Consider the following 17,067-nt stretch of genomic DNA (forward strand, 5'->3'; position numbering starts at 1 on the left):
GAACAGTTTTCCACTCAGCCGCAGTCCATTTTAAATGAGCTTTGGCCCAGAGACGACGTCGGTGATTCTGGATCATCTTCATATACGGCTTCTTCTTTGAATGATAGAGTTTTAACTGGCATCTGTGCATGGCAGCGCGAATTGTGTTCACTGGCAATGTGGAAATATTCCTGAGCCTATTTAGTGATTCCATTACAGAATCATGCCTGTTTGTGATGCAGTGCTGCCTAATGGCCAAAATATCACAGGCATCTAGTCTGGTTTTTCACAGAGATTTCTCCAGATTCTCCGAATCTTTTGATTACATTATGTGCTGTAGATGATGAAATATTCAACCTCTTTGCAGTTTTATACTGAGGAACTTCTTTCTGAAATTGCTCCACTATTTGTTAGTGTAGTATTAGGGGGATTGTGACCCTCTGTGGCCCATCTTTACTTCAGAGAGACAATGCAACTCTAAGATGCTCTTTTCATACCCAGTCATGTTACTGACCTATTACCAATTGACCTAATTATTTGCAAATTGTTCCTCCAGCTTTTGGGTTTTTGTACCACTAACTTTTCCAGCCTCCTATTGCCCCTGTCCCAATGCTTTTGAGACGTGTTGCTGTCATGAAATTCAAAATCAGCCAATATTTTTCATGAAATAGCAAAATGTCTCAGTTTAAACATCTGATATGTTTTCTATACTTTGTTATGAATATAATACAGGTTTATGAGATGTCCATATCATTACATTATATTTTTATTTACAATTAGCACAATGTCCCAACTTTTTGGAAATGGTGTTGTAATATACCAGAATGTTATTCTTTATCTGCAGAAACAGCAATTTTAATGTGGAACTTTTCAGTCTTTCTGTTACGTTTGTGTAGACTAATTGAGGTCTTTATGTTTCTGCCTAATTCTCAGAGACCAAATGGAAGAATGCAGTTCAGATCTACATGATAAATCGGGTTTATCATCCATATTGAAGGTTTGCATTTATTGCTGATATATATTTTCTTGCCTGTTATGTGAATTAGGTTACATTTTATACAGCTGTATAATAAGAAATGCATTATGTTAAAGGAAATATGTTTTAAACTATGATTCACAAGTGAAACTCTGAAAAGGTTTGCTGTAAGTAGCAATAATTAACTGTGACTGTTTATTTTAGACACTAGAGGAAAAAGCCATGAAGTTCCTAAAGGACGAGCTGAAGACGTTTGTGAGGTACCTAGATCAGAATTACCCAGAATGCTCTGAGCCCCAGCTGGAGGAGGACAATGACCTGGACTGTGATGGTCAGATGAAGAAGACTAGTGTTAGAGAGGTAGCTCTGAAGATCACACTGTACATCCTGAGGACCATGAAGCAGAATGATCTTGCTGACATGCTGGAGAAGAGTAAGAGCTTTATAACATTATGTACATGTACAATATTGTACAAAAGTCTTAGGCAGCCAGAGAAAATGATGTTTAAATGGTCTTCATCTTGGTGTAGAACTACTATAATATGGCTTTAAACATTTCAATTGGCTGCCTATGGCTTATTCACGTATGTATGTATAATAACATAAGTCCCTGTATGTGGTGTTCCAGTGAAATATGTATGATTAAACTTTCAGTTTCACATTCACAGTCACAGGGAAATATCTAGATATGTATGTGTGAAAAAGTGTGTTTTTGGAAAATATTCTTCCTCTCATACTGGTCAGGATCATGGTGGGAATTAGTACATTTTCCTCTCATTTCTTTTCAGGACAGCTCATGCTGCAACAGGAAATCAAGGGTAAACTTAAGAAGCAATTTGAGTGTGTATTTGAAGGGAAAGCTAAGGAAGGACAGCCAACACTTCTCAGTGAGATTTACACAGAACTCTACATAACTGAAGGTGGGACTGGAGCAGTCAATGATGAACATGAAGTGAGACAGATTGAAACAGCATCCAAGAAAAGGCGAACAGAAGATACTACAGTCAAGTGCAATGATATATTTAAACTCTTATGTGGGCATGAGACACCTATCAGAACTGTACTCACTAAAGGGGTGGCAGGTATCGGGAAAACAGTCTCTGTGCAGAAATTTATTCTCGACTGGGCAGAAGGAAAAGCAAACCAGGATGTTCACTTCATATTTGCTCTTCCTTTCCGGGACCTGAATTTGATTAAGGGTGAATACAGTCTGATTGAACTGCTTCACCACTTTGTCCCAGAACTGAAACCAATTCAATCCACTGAGCTGTTTAGCTACAAAGTCTTGTTCATCTTTGATGGTCTCGATGAGTGTCGCCTTCCTCTCGATTTTCAGAACAATGAGAGCTGGTTTGATATAACAAGGAAATCATCACTGGATATGCTGTTGACTAATCTCATTAAGGGGAATCTGCTCCCATCCGCTCTCCTCTGGATAACCTCCCGGCCAGCAGCAGCCAATCAGATACCTGCTAAGTGTGTCCACCAGGTGACAGAGATACGAGGGTTTAGTGATGCCCAGAAGGAGGAGTATTTCAAGAAGAGATTTAATGATCAGAGCCTGGCCAGCAGGATTATCACACATGTGAAATCATCAAGGAGCCTCTTCATCATGTGCCACATACCTGTGTTCTGCTGGATTTCAGCCACTGTGCTTAAGAGGCTTTTTAGTGAGACTGACAGGGGAGAAATTCCAAGGACTCTGACTGAAATGTACACACACTTCCTGATCTTTCAGACAAGTTTAAAAAATGACAAGTATATGAAAAACCATGAAACTAAGCTTAAGGAATACAGCAAGGAATTCCTTTTAAAACTTGGTAAACTTGCTTTTGACAACCTTGAGAAAGGCAATCTCATATTTTATGAGCAAGATCTTACAGAGAATGGCATTGATGTCGCTGAAACTTCAGTTTACTCTGGAGTGTGCACAGAAGTCTTTAAAGAGGAGTATGGGTTGTACCAGGAGAAGGTGTACTGCTTCGTGCATCTGAGCATCCAGGAGTATCTCGCTGCTTTATATGTGTTTCTGTCAAACTCATCAGCTGACCTGCTGAAGACTGCAGTGAATCAGGCATTAGAGAGCAAGAATGGACACTTGGACCTCTACCTCCGCTTCCTCCTGGGCCTCTCAACAGACTCCAGTAAGACTCTTTTACAAAGGCTACTGGGGCCAACAAGAATCAACTCACATACCATTAAGGAAACAGCCCGATACATCCATCCATCCATTTTCCAAACCACTTATCCTTCTGGGTTGTGGGGAGTCCGGAGCCTATCCCAGAAGCTATGGGCACGAGGCAGGGAACAACCGAGGACGGGGGGCCAGCCCATCACAGTAGCCCAATAGATCAAGGAGAAAATACAGGAGAATTTATCTCCAGAAAGGACCATCAACCTGTTCCACTGTCTGACTGAGCTGGGTGACAATTCTCTAGTAGAGGAAGTACAAAGATACCTGAATTCAGGAAACATTTCAGCAGATGACCTCTCACCTACACAGTACTCAGCTCTGGCCTTTGTGATGCTGATGTCAGATGAGGAGCTGGATGTGTTTGACCTGAAGAAATACATCAGATCAGATAAACAGCACTGCAGGCTGCTGCCTGTGGTCAAGAACTCCAGGACGGCTCTGTAAGTGACGTGGGGATGGGAAATCATCTCTGGTCTGGCAGTAATACATGAATATTGTTTGAAATGTGTAATATATATTATATATTTCTCCTCATGGATTAATAAGTGGGTTTTATTTTGATAATCACAGCTATAGCTGATGTATAGCAGTAGCTAATCTTGACCACAGACTTTATAATGACTGAAGGTAGTGATGTCACTTTTTGTTTGTTACTACGTTTCCATTCCCATCCAGTCTGCCTTCTGATCACAGGCACAGCATCCTACCCTGCTATAGAAACAGTGAGGGCTCTTTATCCGCAGAGTGTATCAGTGGTATGTGAGTGTTATTGTCAGCAGGCGTGTTCATGTGATGGAGCCCAGAGCTGGGAGCTTCCGTATGACTGCTGTCTCTGGCTGCTCACTGGCACCCTCTGCTGGCCTCAGCTGCACCTTGCTGAGGATGTGATGACACATCTAGTCCGGCAGACATAGATAAATATTGTTTAAAATGTAAAATGAATATGTATATATGTGATTTATTTCCTCTCTTTTATCAACAAGGTTCCTTTTTAATCTAGTTTATATTAACTGAAGGTAGTAATGTAGTGTAACCAAGGTTAATATCACCCCCACACTTTAACGTTGCCATAATGTGGGCTTTTAATATCTGGGTCAGTAATTAGGTCTAGGTTCAACTCTCGGAGTGAATTGGTCACAACCACTAGTCGACAGGGAAAAACAGTAACAATTTTTTATTAACAATATTCCACGAGAATGAGAATCACGTTCGGAACAATGAAATAAGAATGAAATAAGAATAAACAATTCCTCCCTCCCTACAATAGTCCGTCAGAACATATGCAGTTCAGTTCACTTTAAATTCTCTGGTATACATATATAATAATACTAACCAAGTAGTTTACAAAAAAAACAAAGAAATGTATTAGACTGGAGATCTCATCTATCTTATCTGCGCCCAGGAGAAAACTGCATCCGCCGACCGGGAGGTAGGCTGACTGGTATCGAACGTAGCTGGGCACTTCACAGCTCTGATGCATAGAATCGATGGCTCGCCATCACATGTCGCAGAATATAACAAAGAAAAGAAAAGAAATCCAATCGGAGAATCGCTCGAAAGTTAACCCAACTAGATAATGCAACACGAGCGCTTCTGGTGCACTTATCAATGACAATAATTAAAATTTACTTTTAAACATAAACCCTTTTTTTTTCTTTCTTTCTTTCTCTTCTCTCACCTGATGCATAAATCAGCTTTTTCACCTGCAGCCGCTTCTCTTCTCTCTCCCTTTCTTTTTCCCGCGATCCGAGAGACAACTCCGTTAACCCGGGCGATCGCGATAAAAAAGCTCAACCGAATTAAAGACAGTGCCATCTATGGGACTGGAGAACCACGACACCCTTGGTCCTGCTCACTTTAAGTGGGTTACATCCACCCCCTCTAAATGTGCATGCGTCCCGGCATGTACTCATTATCCACTTACACAGTAGTCACTCGACCAACCTCTAAAGGCGGCGAAAACTGAAATGTCTGTGGTAGGTCTAAAACCTTTGCAAAGGCCTGGTCAAGACCATTCAATATGGAGTGCATGACTAAGGTCAAGGGATTTCCTAGTGATTGGTAAGTAAGTCGATCGGGTTCTACCCTACATCTGGTTGATCTCCTCACTGTCGTTGCTCCCTGCTCTTCAGTAAAGCTCCCTCTGGTATCTTCAGGCTCATGTCCTTTAAGTAGGTCGTTAAGTCCTTCTTCTCCCACCAGCTCCTTTCCGTCTCCATGCACATAAACTTTTGTGATCTCGCCTTCAGGTATGACTTGAGTCACAGCATTATCCTCTACTCCAGAGCTCATCCTGGCGGGTGAATCCTCTTGATCAACCGATGGAACGCCACCTCCTTCAGGCTTCCCTCCAGAGGAGTTAGGAACCTCGCCCTCACGACATTCCAATTGCCAGTCCCTTGAGGGTTGGAACACCTCAGCTTCCGGGCTCAATCTGAAGTCCCCATGGCTCAGTGTGGTCCACTGTCCACGTGAAAAGGATGTGGCGTACGTTTGAGGGATTTCATGTACAACAGTAACTGTCGGGAACGTCATCTCCTTCCGCACGTCCCCTGGACAGTAGTAATCATCTTCCTCACTCTCACGTGGATGTTCTAGCTCTTCATTCCCCTCAGGTGTCGAACTCTGAGCAGGTTTCACTGTCTCTCTCTTCTGCTTTGGCTGAGCTACTTCAGCTTCAGTGGATGAAGTTAAGAAGCCACAAGGCAAGAGCAGGTCACGATGCAATGTCCTAATAGGGCCATCAGCATTAACAGGAGTGATGACATAGACAGGAGAATCATTGATACGTTTAACTATTCTGTGCACAGTTCGACTCCAATGATCAGCTATCTTGTGTTTACCCCATACCCCAACATTTTTGACAAGGACACGGTCTCCCTCATCCAGGATAGTCTCTCTTACCTTCAGGTCATACCTCTCCTTGTTTTTCTGAGCGGTTCTATCACTATGCTCTACTGCAAGCTTGTAGCTCTCACGTAGACTTTCCTTGAGCCTCTTCACAAAATCAGTGTGAGTAACCCTACTCTGTCTTTCTGGGTTGAGTCCGAAAGCCACATCGATAGGAAGGCTTGGCTGTCTCCCAAACATTAATTGATAAGGAGAAAAGCCTGTAGTATCATTTTTGGTGCAATTATAAGCGTGAACCAAAGGTTGTACGTAGTCCCGCCACCTGACTTTATTCTCCTCCTCAAGAGTCCCAAGCATTTCCAAGAGTGTTCGGTTAAACCTCTCCACAGGATTGCCACGTGGGTGGTAAGGAGTAGTCCTCGTTTTCTTAATTCCCAGCAACTGACACAGGTCTTTGATTACAGCCGACTCAAAATCTCGTCCTTGGTCACTATGTAGTCGTTCGGGTATGCCATAGTGAATAAAGAAGCTGTTCCATAATGTCTTAGCTACCGTCTTGGCCTTCTGGTCTGAGGTGGGAACTGCGATAGCATATTTAGTAAAATGGTCGGTTATGACCAGGATGTTCTTTGTGCCATGACTATCAGGTTCCAAAGTCAGGTAGTCCATGCAGACCAGCTCAAGTGGTCTGCTGGTCCTAATATTTACAAGACGAGCAGTTCTCTCAGCCTTAGCCTTACGTCGTACACATCTTTCACAAGTCCTCAACTTCTCATCCACATCCTTGGACATCTTTGGCCAATAGAAACGCGCACGGACAAGATCTATAGTCCTCTCAAACCCCATGTGTCCTACTAGATCATGGAGACCTTCCAAAGCTCTCTCACGATACTTCCTGGGGAGAACTAGCTGGAAAATTGTTTCACCCCTATTCATCCTCCTCCTGTAAAGAACAGCATTTTCAATTACAAGTTGATCCTGGACTCGAAGCATGAGTTGGACTTCCCTTTCTTCATTCTGTCTAGTACGGTAGGACAGACGTTTTCCTGTAGTGATAATGTCAATGACCCTGCTGATTGCTGGATCAGCTCTCTGTTCAACAGCCCACTCCTGCTGTGAAATTCTGGGAAGGGTACTGGACCCTGAAAGTAAATCAGCATGGGTAAACTCAGCTGGGATGGCACTTACATCCATGGCAAGGGATTCGACAATAACGGATGAGTGATTATTCTTGTCCTCTGTACTGAAAGCCTTGTCTACCTCGTGTCTCTGGCAAACAGCATTGATCGCTTCTTTTGGAAAAGTGGCCCCACTCTCCTCCTGTAGGAACTTTGACAAGAACTGGAGCACCCTATCATCTTCAGCTTTAACACTGTAGTCTGTCTCATCCAAGTCATGCGGGCGCCTAGATAAGCCATCTGCATCTTGATTTCTTTTACCAGCCCTATACTGGATGCTGAAATTGAAATTGGACAGGGCTGCTAGCCACCGATGGCCTGCAGCATCAAGTTTGGCAGATGTTAACACGTAGGTCAAGGGGTTGTTATCAGTAATGACAACAAACTCAGCCCCATAAAGATAGTCAGATAATTTGTCAGTAATTGCCCACTTAAGGGCAAGAAACTCCAGCTTGTGAGTAGGGTACCTCCTCTCACAATTTGATAACCCCCTACTGGCATAAGCAATGACCCTCATCTTCCCATCTTGTTGCTGATACAGAGCCGCCCCAAGGCCACTAAGACTGGCATCTGTATGTAAAATATATGGCAGCTTAGGATTGGCAAAACCGAGGATTGGAGCAGTTGTGAGCTTCTCAATGAGAATTCTGAATGCCTGCTCGCACTCAGCTGTCCACCTCTCAGCAAATGGTGACTTAAGGTCAGTGTTAAGGAAAGACTTAGTTTTGCATTTTCTTCTTGCAAGTATATAACCAGCAGTTAGATCATTAAGAGGCCTCACAATTTTAGAGAAGTCCCTGATAAATCTTCGATAATACCCTGCAAACCCAAGGAAGGACTTCAGCTCCTTGATGTTGTTGGGCCTGGGCCAAGTGGTGAGCGCAGAAATCTTGTCAGGGTCAGTTTCTACACCATTTTCCGAGACAACATGTCCCAAGTATCTTACTGACTTCATAAAGAAATGACATTTTTCAGGTGACAACTTGAGACCAAACTCTTTTAGTCGGTTCAGGACTCGCATGAGCCTCTCCTCATGTTCCTCAAGGGTAGCAGAGAACACAATGAGGTCATCTAGGAAAACTAAAACTTCCTTGAAATTTGAGGAGCCCATACATTTTTCCATAACCCTCTGAAATGTGCTTGGAGCATTAGTTACCCCTTGCGGCATCCTATTAAATTCCCAAAATCCCATGGGAGTGACAAAGGCTGTTTTGGGTTTGTCCTCCTCTTCCATCTCTACCTGATAAAACCCCGATTTCAAGTCCATGACAGAAAACCACCTCGATCCTGTCAGAGCTGTAAAGGTTTCCTCAATGTTTGGTAAGGCGTAGGCATCCTTGATTGTCTGAGCGTTCAATTTCCTGTAATCAATGCAAAGTCGAATCTTGCCATTTTTCTTTTTCACTACTACAACTGGTGAAGCAAATGGGCTTTCAGATTCCCTTATGATGTTAGCATCATACAGCTCTTTCAAGTGGAGCCGCACAGCTTCATAATCAGATGGGTGGATAGGTCTTGCCCTCTGCTTAAAGGGAGTTGGATCTGAAAGGCGGATCTTGTGCTTGACTGCAGTCGTATGGCCATAGTCAAGGTCATCCTTTGCAAAGACTTCAGGAATTGAGTTCAACCTTCTTGTAACTCTCTGCTTCCACTCCGGTGAGAGGGGGGATTCACTGAAATCAAAAGTGATGGCGTCTCCTAGAGCCGCTGAGTGTACTGTGTAACATGTAGTTGCGCTAGTGGACTGTGCTGCCCGATTTTCAGCTTGATCTCCACTCATCAAGGGGGTAAGTGGACAAACAGAGAACGGAACTATGAGTTCTGCCAAGGTACCCTGTGCTGGCACTGTCACATCACGTGTCGTTTCATTCTTGAGTAAAATGGGTACTTTAAATGAGGTCCATCTGGGGCTTGACATGATATAACTGTAAAAGGTCAACCCATTTGGTAAGCATGAATGAGTGGAGAGATCAACCAATAAGGGAACACCGGGAAGACTATTGACATTCCTCGTATATCCATCCAACACCATTTTCTGACCTGCTGGGATAACTATGCTTCTTTTGCATTGAAGTTTGACCTTACCCACCTTGCCATTTCCCCGACTTTTGTTCTTATACAGGCTACGCAGGTGCTGGATCAACACAGCATATGTGCAGTTCTCAAGGACCGACTCACTTGTCCCTTCATCGAAACCTTCATACAAAACATCCAGTGCATTAGTGCCAATCAGAACAGGGAACTGAATGGTGGCTCTGGAATCAGGAACGATGAGAGCCAGCGTGCTGACTACCTCCGGCTTTCCTGTAAAATCTTCGGGAAAAAGAATGTCAATTTCAATATAGCCCAGATAGGGCACTCTCTGTCCTGCTGCTCCCTCTATTTCAAGGAGGTTACCCAAGGGGCCAACTGGATAAGAGGCTAAATGGGTGTCATGAAATGACTTGGAAATTGTGGTCACTTGTGAGCCCGTGTCAATGAGACACTCACATTGGACTCCTCCAACAGTAATATTAACCGATGATTTAGATCCAACTAACCCACTCATGAATTCATCTTTATAAGGCCTGATGGAATGACAGTTGAATTTCCGGTTCTTCCACTCACCTCTGGGACTATTCTTCCCCTCATAGGCCCCAGTATGTCCCTCTACCGGAGCCTGGTCCAGTTTAAAGGGGAGTCCTGCCTTGCCTTCCACTCACCTTGCTTGGCTTTCAGTTCCTTATATTTACGATCAACAGCAACCTTATTGATGGAGTTTTCGCATGTTCTGGCAATATGGCCATCTTCTCCACACCTAAAACAGAACCAGGCCTTGGGCTGAGCTCTAGGTGTAGCCTGGGGAGTCACTTGGTGAGTCTGTGCTTCAGCTCTGGGTGCGCATGTATCCTTGCTGGCTTCAGGGGCTATTGCTTCACGCCTCCTCTCTCTCTTGGATACCTTGGCATTGAGCTGAATTTTCAGCTCTGCAACCTGTTTCCTTAAGCTCTCGGTCTCAGAGATGTATGCTTGTAGTATACCTGCATTGCGGTCAGAGAGGCACGAGAAATCAGCTACAGATTGCGTATTCACTGAGGACTTTGCTTTGGAAACCCCCAAATGGTGGCGCATACGATCCTGTTTAGTAGCTCTTTTGTCTTCCTCTGTCCTCAGCTGCATCAAAAGTTCAGCAAAGTCAAGAGACTCGTCCGTTTTCAGCTCTAGCCGAAGGACAAGATCATGGTCCCAACAGCCACGCTTGAACTGCTTTATCAGGTGACGGTTGACTTCTGATGGTCTTACTCCATTCCTTTTCACTGCAGTATTGAGTAATACTTGCAACCTCTGCAGAAAACTAGATCCTTTCTCACCTGGGTCCTGGTTTGTGTTCAGGAATTTGGCAAATATCTCTTCACCATCCTCCACGAGACCATAAGCAGACTCCAATAGCCTCATGTAGTCCCTGGGGTGAGCAGAGGAGCCTAACTGCCTCACAACATCTGAGGCTGGGGGAAGTAAACACTCTAGTATTTTCCTCCGCTGTACTTCTATAGGGACGGGGTCTTGGAACATCAACTCTATATGGAGCAGCCATGTTTCAAAATCAACCTCGCCCGGCGGCTTAGGTGATCTACCAGAGAAGGGGCATAGCCATTTGGATTGATTTTGAGTAGGGACATCAGTTTTTATTACATGTTCGACAATAATACGCCTCACTTCTGGCGGGTTTATCACCTCCTCGTCTAACGTTTCAGCTCTGATGGGAGCAGCACTCTCCTTCGCTACAGGTTTTAATCCCGTCTTCGCTGGTGGAAGAGCCTTCCGGGGTGGGAGGGGCTCTCTATAGCCAAGTGTTTTTTTAGATCTTTGAATCAGGGGTGTCACACTATGATCAGAATCGACACCGTCATCAGCACTACTACTGTTGCCTGAGCTTTGTAAAGTTGCAGCGATGTCATCTTCCTTATCAGTTTGGGAGGTGCCAACCAAAGCAATTGACTGCTCTGTACTAATACCATACACCCGTTGAATATCCATGTCTGAAACAGGAATCAATTTACCCAGTATAGATAAATTATTTTGCAAAAAAAAAGAAAAATATATCAATTAAAACAATAAAATAAATTCACTTACGTATCAATATCTATTACAACACATTGAAATGGGAATGACTAGCTTGATTGTGCCCAAAACACTCCTGGCTGGCTCGCCACAAAGTGTTCTATGTAACCAAGGTTAATATCACCCCCACACTTTAACGTTGCCATAATGTGGGCTTTTAATATCTGGGTCAGTAATTAGGTCTAGGTTCAACTCTCGGAGTGAATTGGTCACAACCACTAGTCGACAGGGAAAAACAGTAACAATTTTTTATTAACAATATTCCACGAGAATGAGAATCACGTTCGGAACAATGAAATAAGAATGAAATAAGAATAAACAATTCCTCCCTCCCTACAATAGTCCGTCAGAACATATGCAGTTCAGTTCACTTTAAATTCTCTGGTATACATATATAATAATACTAACCAAGTAGTTTACAAAAAAAACAAAGAAATGTATTAGACTGGAGATCTCATCTATCTTATCTGCGCCCAGGAGAAAACTGCATCCGCCGACTGGGAGGTAGGCTGACTGGTCTCGAACGTAGCTGGGCACTTCACAGCTCTGATGCATAGAATCGGTGGCTCGCCATCACATGTCGCAGAATATAACAAAGAAAAGAAAAGAAATCCAATCGGAGAATCGCTTGAAAGTTAACCCAACTAGATAATGCAACACGAGCGCTTCTGGTGCACTTATCAATGACAATAATTAAAATTTACTTTTAAACATAAACCCTTTTTTTTTTCTTTCTTTCTTTCTCTTCTCTCACCTGATGCATAAATCAGCTTTTTCACCTGCAGCCGCTTCTCTTCTCTCTCCCTTTCTTTTTCCCGCGATCCGAGAGACAACTCCGTTAACCCGGGCGATCGCGATAAAAAAGCTCAACCGAATTAAAGACAGTGCCATCTATGGGACTGGAGAACCACGACACCCTTGGTCCTGCTCACTTTAAGTGGGTTACAGTAGTATAAACAAAAAAGACAAGATTTCCACGACCTTCCTTTGTGTAACAAATAACCAAAGATACAGCATCATACAGAATGGTCCAGTTCTCATTCATAGTGGGAAAACCACTCATATTCGTTTCAGTTCTGGATGCTGTAGGAAGCATTTCTGTAAATACTGGGTGTGGTGCGTGACTCTTTGGGTTCGGACTGTGTATCCATGAGCGGAAGGTCGCTGGTTCAGATCTCTTGGCCAGCAGAGTGATGTGATTGCAGAGTCCTTGAGCGGTGCGACCCCCAAACTTCCTCTCACCTGTATATGTGTCTGTGTGTCTCTTGGAAAGCAAGATGGGAGGGGCGAAAAAACAATTTGCCCATGGGGGTGGATGAAGTATCATTATTCATAAATCATTCAAACGAACATTTTTTCTAAAAGCCTATTTCACAGGACTGATAGCTTTCCGATTAGTGTATAGTTGATTAGAGCTGGGTGATAAGTAAAAAAATGTGTATGTGCCATTTAGTTTAAAAATATCACAATAAATAATCATTTTGAGTCCCCCCCCACCAAACATTGAATGCAATTTCAGTTCAGTTCAGTTTTATTGGTGTAGTGTGTTTTCACAACATTAAATCATCTCAAAGCACTTTACAGCATCCCTGCCCAAAGAGTGAGTAAGTCAGAGGGGACAGTGGCAAGGAAAAGCGCCGTAGAAGGAAGAATCCTTGGGAGGAACCATAGTCAAAGGGCGAGCCCATCCTCCAGGGGGCAGCAGAGGAAGCCCTAACCCTAACCATAGTCAAAGGGGGAGCCCATCCTCCAGGGGGCAGCAGAGGAAGCCCTAACCCTAACCAGACTCAAAGGGGGAGCCCATCCTCCAAGGGGCAGCAGAGGAAGCCTTAACCCTAACCATAGTCAAAGGGGGAGCCCATCCTCCAGGGGGCAGCAGAGGAAGCCCTAACCCTAACCAGACTCAAAGGGGGAGCCCATCCTCCAAGGGGCAGCAGAGGAAGCCTTAACCCTAACCATAGTCAAAGGGGGAGCCCATCCTCCAGGGGGCAGCAGAGGAAGCCCTAACCCTAACCAGACTGAAAGTGGGAGCCCATCCTCCAGGGGGCAGCAGAGGAAGCCCTAACCCTAACCAGACTGAAAGGGGGAGCCCATCCTCCAAGGGGCAGCAGAGGAAGCCTTAACCCTAACCATAGTCAAAGGGGGAGCCCATCCTCCAGGGGGCAGCAGAGGAAGGTCTAACCCTAACCAGACTCAAAGGGGGAGCCCATACTCCAGGGGGCAGCAGAGGAAGCCCTAACCCTAACCAGACTGAAAGTGGGAGCCCATCCTCCAGGGGGCAGCAGGGGAAGTCAAATGATCAAGATGGCAAAGTCCTAATTCACATTATCCCAATTTTAATATTTCAGTCACAAAGCAGGGGGCAGGGAGGTGATGACAGGCAAGTGCTGGAGCTGCTTCAGATGGAGGGAGAACAGTAGTACGGCAGCAGGGTAAACAGGGAAGATGTCACAGGCAGAAGGGTGAGCAGGCTGGAAGGACGTCACAGGTAGTGGAGACATCGCTGGCAGCAGGGTAGGCAGGACATCTTCAAAATTTGGGGTCTCCAGGCAGCACAGCCCCGAGGGAGTAGGGGAAATAAAATGTGCAATTAGCCAAAGTAGGGGAGACTAGAGGCAGTGCAAACAGTTAGGTGAGTGCAGTATGTAAGCTCCGGCAGATATGGCTATGGCAGCATAAGTAGGAGGGAGAGGCAGGTGGGAACGCAGGCATGGGGAGTCCCTGAATGTCAGCACTCCAATTCCACAAGGGGGTGTGAAGCTAAAGTGACAGACTGACAGTTCAGTTTATCCAAAGCCAATGGCACCGACCTCCACCCAGCTCTACATCTCACACTATAGGTCTGACTGGGAGTGAGGAAATAGCTAGAGCTAGAACTAGAGTCCCTATAAGCTAAACTAAACAGGTGTGATTTTAGTCTAGACTTGAATATTGAAAGTCAGCCTGAATCCTGCACATCCGCTGGAAGACTATTCCACAGCTGAAGAGCTCTATAAGAGAAAGCTCTGCAGCCTGCCGTAGCTCTTTCTACCCTGGGTACTAACAGATATCCTGCTACTTGAGATAGAAGAAAGCGAGGAGGGTTGTATCAGGCCAGCAGGTTACTAAGATATTCTGGTGCAAGGCCATTCAGTGTTTTATAAGTCAATAGCAGTATTTTGTAGTTAATCTGAGACTTAACTGGAAGCCAATGAAGGGAGCATAGAACATGGCTAATATAATCACATTTATTAGTGTTTGTAAGAACTCTGGCTGCTGCATTTTATACCAGTTGAAGTTTATGTAAGGATCCAGATGGGCACCCAGAAAGGAAGGCATTACAGTATCCAGCCTGGCATTACAGTATCCAGCCTGGAAGTTATAAAGGTGTTAGTGTTTCCGCTTCATGAAAGGAGAGCATCTTCCGAAGCTTGGCTAGGTTCCGTACAGGATAGAACACAGCTTTAGTGATGCCTTTTATATGAGCATCGAAATATAAATTTGAATCAACCAGAAGACCAAGATCTCTGACCACTGTGTTAGGTTGGGTAGGAAGACCACCAAGGTTGAGGTTGTCAAACTTATTTCGAGCCGCCTTCAGACCAGTTAACAGTCTTTTTCTGTCTGTTTTTCTGTGTTTAACACAAAGAAATTATTTGCCATCCAGCACTGGATATCTAGTCGACAGTCTTCTAACCGAGAGCTGTGATGCATCATCCGGCTTAACAGATATATATATAACTGTGTATCATCAGCAAAACAATGGAACCCACACCATGATTTCTGATGATGTGACCAATATATACAGTGTACAGTAGCGGCCCAGCACTGATCCCTGTGGGACACCATTGTAGGAATATTTAGCTCAGGTAAATTTTAATATCTCCACCAATATGTTTTGAAATTAATTACATTTTAATTAATTATTATTTAATGATGTTTATTTAACTAATTGTTATGCTGAATGTTTGTTTCCTCCAAACTTAATTGCGAATCCCTGTGAGTCGGTAAATGTGAGACATATATGGGATTTACTAATTACCAGTATCGCTTAGTAACCTGGGTTAGAAGGCTCGTCCAGTGAGCTGCATCACCAGGTAATGTGAACGATCGGTTGTGAAGCTCCCCTCATGGCCCATAAGAGAGAGTCTTGCAATATTTCAGGCGAGTTTGAGGTTTCAGAGCTTAGTAGGCAGGAACTATTGTGAGCACTCAATGAACGGAGGCTGAAGAGGTGTAAAAAGACATGCATTTATTCCTAACTAACATAAAACAGACATTACACTTACCACAAAACAACAAACAAAATAACGGAATAGAACAGAATCTAACATTAAAATGCAATGACAAGATTTAAAAATGGGCGTGCCTCAGGGGAGGCGATGGACGAGACGAGACCGGGGAACCAGGACCTGGAAAACAAGAAAACCATCAACAGGGCACAGGGAATAGAACAGAAAGACATAACTGGCACAAGGGCAAGAGCCACGACACAACCTGACATAGGACAGGGAAGGCAGACAGACAGATGAGGAAAGGGAACGCGGAGTGAACAGGCGGGACGAAAGGGCCAGGAGTGAACAGAGGGAACACTGGGGGACGAGGAGCAGAGATGGGAAGAACAAAGGGACGAGGAACAAAGAGAGGAGGGACAGAGACAGGAGACCAGGGAGAGAAGGAGGGGGAATAAAGGGGAGCCTGAGGGAGCCCCAGAGGGCGACGGGCAGCAGGCGACCGGGAGGCCGGAGCAGGAGGGGACCTTGGAGGGGCTGAGGAGGCAGGGCGAGGGACAGATGGAGGGGACGAGGAGGAAGTCGTAGGAAGGCGCTGAGGGAGCCGGAGGGGACACCGGCAAAAGCAAGGAGGGAGGGGGAGCCGCAGCAAGTGACGGCAAGGACACAGCTGGCCAAGGCGACGTCCCCCGACGTGCTGGAGTTGGGGGACCCGCAGGCGACGGAGGAGCCGCAGCAGGGGAACCCACAGGCGACCAACGTGGAGTCGGAGGCGGGAGTGAGGCAGGGTGACGAGGCTTCAGAGGGGGAACCGCCGGTGATGGCCAACCTGGAGTCCCAGGACCAGTAGGCGCCCCCGAGCCCTAGCCAAGTCGAACAAGGGCGGGCCAGGGGGCAGGGCAGGTGGGACCCCAGCCCTGCATCTGTGTCCTCTCCCCTTACGGGACACAGACATGCGGGGTCGACCTCGCCGGGGCGAGGGCAGGGAAGTCACCAGAAGGATCCCGAGGGGTCCCATTCAAGCTCCTCCACCTCCAAGGAGGGAGGAGCGGTGGTCGGACTGTCCGGGACCTCCTTGGGGACTTGGGCAGGAGGGACAGAAGCTGGAGAGACTGGAGTGGGGTCAGGAACAAGACTCACCGGCAGAGGGATTGCAGTCACAGGTAGAGACGGAGGGAGCGCCTCGGGCGTAGCTGCAGGCGGCAGAGACGGAGGGAGTGCCTCGGGCGTAGCTGCAGGCGGAGGTGGCAGAGGCGGAGGGAGAGCCTCGGGCGTAGCTGCAGGCAAAGGCGGCTTGGGCGTAGCTGCAGGTGGAGGCGGCAGAGGCAGAGGGAGAGCCTCAGGCGTAGCTGCAGGCGGAGGCGGCAGAGGTGGAGGGAGAGCCTCGGGCGTAGCTGCAGGCAAAGGCGGCTGCTCGGGCGCGAGAGCTGCAGGCAGAGGCGGCTGCTCGGGCTGCGCAGGAGCTGCAGGAGCCGGGGCTCTCAGTAATAGGAGAAGCCTCCTTAGGTCCTCCGCTATCCTCTCCAAGTCGCCCTGAGGAGAGGCGGGAGTGAATGCAGCGAAGTCACGCCGCAGCTG

General features: G+C 45.8%; 2 protein-coding genes across 2 annotated transcripts in view; both read left to right on the forward strand.

Moving 5' to 3' along the window:
* Positions 1-1,225: 1,225 nt before the first annotated feature.
* Positions 1,226-3,297, forward strand: LOC125722824 (NLR family CARD domain-containing protein 3-like). Its single transcript, XM_048999008.1, has 3 exons — positions 1,226-1,388; positions 1,744-2,305; positions 3,285-3,297. Exons 1-3 carry the CDS (start codon positions 1,292-1,294, stop codon positions 3,295-3,297), a joined length of 672 nt encoding a protein of 223 aa, XP_048854965.1. The 5' UTR covers positions 1,226-1,291.
* Positions 3,298-3,453: 156 nt separating this feature from the next.
* LOC125722825 (stonustoxin subunit beta-like) overlaps positions 3,454-17,067 on the forward strand; it is a 52,257-nt gene continuing 38,643 nt past the window's right edge. Inside the window, exon 1 of the mRNA XM_048999009.1 lies at positions 3,454-3,589. Coding sequence (XP_048854966.1) covers positions 3,480-3,589 — 110 coding nt within the window. The 5' untranslated portion in view covers positions 3,454-3,479. The remainder of the gene's footprint in view (positions 3,590-17,067) is intronic.

The sequence above is a fragment of the Brienomyrus brachyistius genome, unplaced genomic scaffold, assembly GCF_023856365.1.
Source record: "Brienomyrus brachyistius isolate T26 unplaced genomic scaffold, BBRACH_0.4 scaffold42, whole genome shotgun sequence".
NCBI lineage: Eukaryota > Metazoa > Chordata > Actinopteri > Osteoglossiformes > Mormyridae > Brienomyrus > Brienomyrus brachyistius.

Bases quoted from the DNA above. Each gene is read 5' to 3' on its own strand.
- LOC125722824 (XM_048999008.1), top strand. From the start codon at position 1,292: ATGAAGAAGACTAGTGTTAGAGAGGTAGCTCTGAAGATCACACTGTAC. The intron at 1,389-1,743 runs GTAAGAGCTTTA...ATTTCTTTTCAG, and splicing joins TGCTGACATGCTGGAGAAGA to GACAGCTCATGCTGCAACAG.